The sequence below is a fragment of the Callospermophilus lateralis genome, chromosome 11, assembly GCF_048772815.1.
Source record: "Callospermophilus lateralis isolate mCalLat2 chromosome 11, mCalLat2.hap1, whole genome shotgun sequence".
Classification (NCBI taxonomy): domain Eukaryota; kingdom Metazoa; phylum Chordata; class Mammalia; order Rodentia; family Sciuridae; genus Callospermophilus; species Callospermophilus lateralis.
Window position 1 is genome coordinate 4,960,512 of NC_135315.1, and position 2,688 is coordinate 4,963,199.

At 60.5% G+C, this 2,688-nt stretch overlaps 1 protein-coding gene across 1 annotated transcript; it reads right to left on the bottom strand.

Annotated features, from left to right (window-relative positions):
* Nucleotides 1–977: 977 nt before the first annotated feature.
* On the bottom strand, nt 978–2,187 carry Aanat (aralkylamine N-acetyltransferase). Its single transcript, XM_076871212.1, has 3 exons — nt 2,025–2,187; nt 1,621–1,775; nt 978–1,283 (listed from the first exon to the last, which is right to left on the bottom strand). Exons 1-3 carry the CDS (start codon nt 2,185–2,187, stop codon nt 978–980), a joined length of 624 nt encoding a protein of 207 aa, XP_076727327.1.
* Between the last annotated feature and the right edge of the window lie 501 nt (nt 2,188–2,688).

Genomic DNA, 2,688 nt, shown 5'->3' on the forward strand with positions numbered 1-2,688 from the left:
GTATTTTCTTAACTGAGCCCTCAGGGAGAATGAAATCTGGGACTTGGGGGTGAGAGCATCAGCCATGAGCTGTGCAGAGCAGTGGCTTGACCCAAGGGACATAGGAAACTCATGGGACGTCTCGGGATTTAGTTTCCAAGATCCAGATTAGCATCACACAGAAGGCCTTAGTGGGGCCCCCGTGAGGACTGGGTTGCATCCTTAGACCCAGGGGTCCCCACACCAGCCTGCTCTGCCTCTGATCCAGGGTAGTGAGGAACTTTCTGTGCTGAGGGTGGCTTGCTCTGGCAGAAGCAGCCCTGGGAGATGGCCAGACACTTGTTCATCACTCCAAGCAGGGGACAGGTCCATTCACTGTGCCTGTTCCAAAGTCACAGCCTGCACCCCACACCAAAAAGCCACCAGGGAGGCAGGGGACATGATTGCTTTATTACTGGGGCAGAGGAGCCAGTGCAGGGGCTGGTGGATGGCGAAGGAGAGGAGAGAAGCCTGGGGAAGAAGTTGGGGCGCAGGGTGCCCAAGGACTGGGTGGGCAGTGGCCCCTGTGGGCTTTACTTCTAGCTACCCCCACTCCAGGGGTGGAGGGCAAGAAGGGGTATCCACGAGACTGGGGAGAATAAGGACCCCAAGCATCAGGGTGCCTCACCGAGACAGGAAACGTGGCTGGGACCCGAGAACACCTCCCAGCATTCTCATTTACCAGCCCACTCTCATCTTGAGTCCTGGGCACAGGTTTGGAATGCAAAAGTCCTGGAGGGTCTCATGAGGACACAGCATTCCCTGCTCTGAGCAACTGAGACCAGGGTGAATCCATCTCCGCTCCTCTGGCCTCTCCCCTGCACGCTGAGTTTGGGAATCACAGTCTCCCTTTAGACTCGGTCAGGCTGGGGTGGGCCCCAGGCAGAGAAGGGGACCCGGGGACTGAGTGAGCGCCCCCAACCTGCTCCCACATCTCCTGCAGCCAGGGGGCAGCCCACTCAGCAGCCGCTGTTCCTGCGCAGGAAGGCCTGGCCCCGCAGGGAGCACTGCAGCTCCGTGAAGGTGAGGGAGCCCACCGTGATGGCGCACGGGCCCACGGCCCGGAAGCCAAACTTCTCGTAGAAGGGCACCAGGGCCTCCTCGCACATGAGCACGGCCCTGCGCACTGCCCGTTGACGGCCCAGGTGGTGCAGGTAGCGCCACAGCAGGATGGAGCCCTTGCCCTGCTGCCGGAAGGTGTGGTGCACGGCCAGCACGTGCAGGTGGGCTATACGCCCCCCAGGCCTGTGCAGCCTCAGCGACTCCTGGGGGTGAGCAGGGGCCAGGAGTCCACATCACCTCTGCAACAGCTCCCCCCAAACAACCCAACACAGGCCAAGAGCACGTGTCCCCTGAATGCCTCTGGTCAGGGTTTCCTTCCCACCCAGGAAGTCCCCCAGGTTGGGAGCTACACCCCAGGCCCCATGGAGGACAGTTCAGAGGTCCTTTGGGGCCCCAAAGAGCTGGGCTGGGTGCTCTTCCCTCCGGAGAGGTCTGTGGCTTGTACTCCTCTCTGGTTCTGGAAGGAGAAAGTCCCGCCCTGGCCAACCTCTATTCCAGAACCTTCTGGAAGCTGGGCATCATAGCTTGTCCCATCCTCACCTGAGTGAGTCTTTCCTCGTCCCAAAGTGAGCCGATGATGAAGGCCACAAGGCGGCCCTCTTCAAACCAGCCCAGGGACAGCTCTGGACACAGGGTCAGGAAGTGCTGGATCTCTTCCAGGTACAGGGGGCAGATGCCCGAGACAGAGATAAAGGCTGCGGCAGGAGGCACAGGTGGGTGACTTGGTGTTCACTATACCACTTGCCCACTGTCCGCCACACCCCCAGTGGTCACTTGTGCACCCCAGGAAAGCAGGCGACTGAGGGCTGTGTTTCCCCCACTCTCTGGAGTGCACACACACACACAGTCTGATCCTCTGGCTGCAGCCCACAAGGGCAGAGATGCGGGAGAAGACAGCTGGGCAGCTTAGCATGCCCACCCAGACCCCATGCTGGACTGCTCACCTTCGCGCTCAATCTCAAACACACTGACTGCGTCCTCCAGCGTGAGGCAGCGGAACTCGCTCGCCGGGAGTGTGTGTCGCCGCTGGCAGCTTGGGGACTCTGAGGCCCCAGGTGGCAGGCTCAGGGCCTCAGGTTTCAGGTGGTAGATGCGCTGCATGGACATCCTGGCTGCTGGCATGTCCCTGGATTGCCCCAGCTTCAGAAGTGGCCACCACAGCTGAGAATGGTCTCCTGGTGTCTATCAGGAAAGAGCGAGGGTTGGGGGTCTGGTCCTCATCTCCAAGGAGCAGCTCAGAGAGTCCGTGCCTCTGGCCTCTTTTGTAGCTGGACTCAGGTGGAGCCAGCCCCACAAATGATTAGCTCCTTCCTCAGGTGCCTGGCCCTGGAGCCGATTCCAGGAACTGCAAACATTTCTCTCTCTACATCCTCTCGCAACCAGAGTGCACTCCTCACAGTCCCTCCGAACCTCTGGACTCTGGTCTCACTGCCCTCCGGGTGCATCTGAGCCTCAGGAGACCGTGGGAGGGATGGGCAGGGCTCAAAGGAGTCCCCAACATTGCTAGCCAAGGGAGTGGGGGTGGAGAGGCACATGATCACCTGGGACCACTTCTGCAACTGTGGGCTGCGTGGGCGTCCCCTTCTCCCACGCTGCAATTCCCTAAGC

What these genes read in the sequence shown, in the direction of transcription:
- Aanat (XM_076871212.1), bottom strand. Translation starts at nt 2,187, where the DNA reads ATGTCCATGCAGCGCATCTACCACCTGAAACCTGAGGCCCTGAGCCTG. An exon ending in GTTTGAGATTGAGCGCGAAG is followed by an intron (nt 1,776 to 2,024) that starts GTGAGCAGTCCA and finishes CTCCTGCCGCAG; the next exon opens with CCTTTATCTCTGTCTCGGGC. An exon ending in ACGAGGAAAGACTCACTCAG is followed by an intron (nt 1,284 to 1,620) that starts GTGAGGATGGGA and finishes GCTCACCCCCAG; the next exon opens with GAGTCGCTGAGGCTGCACAG.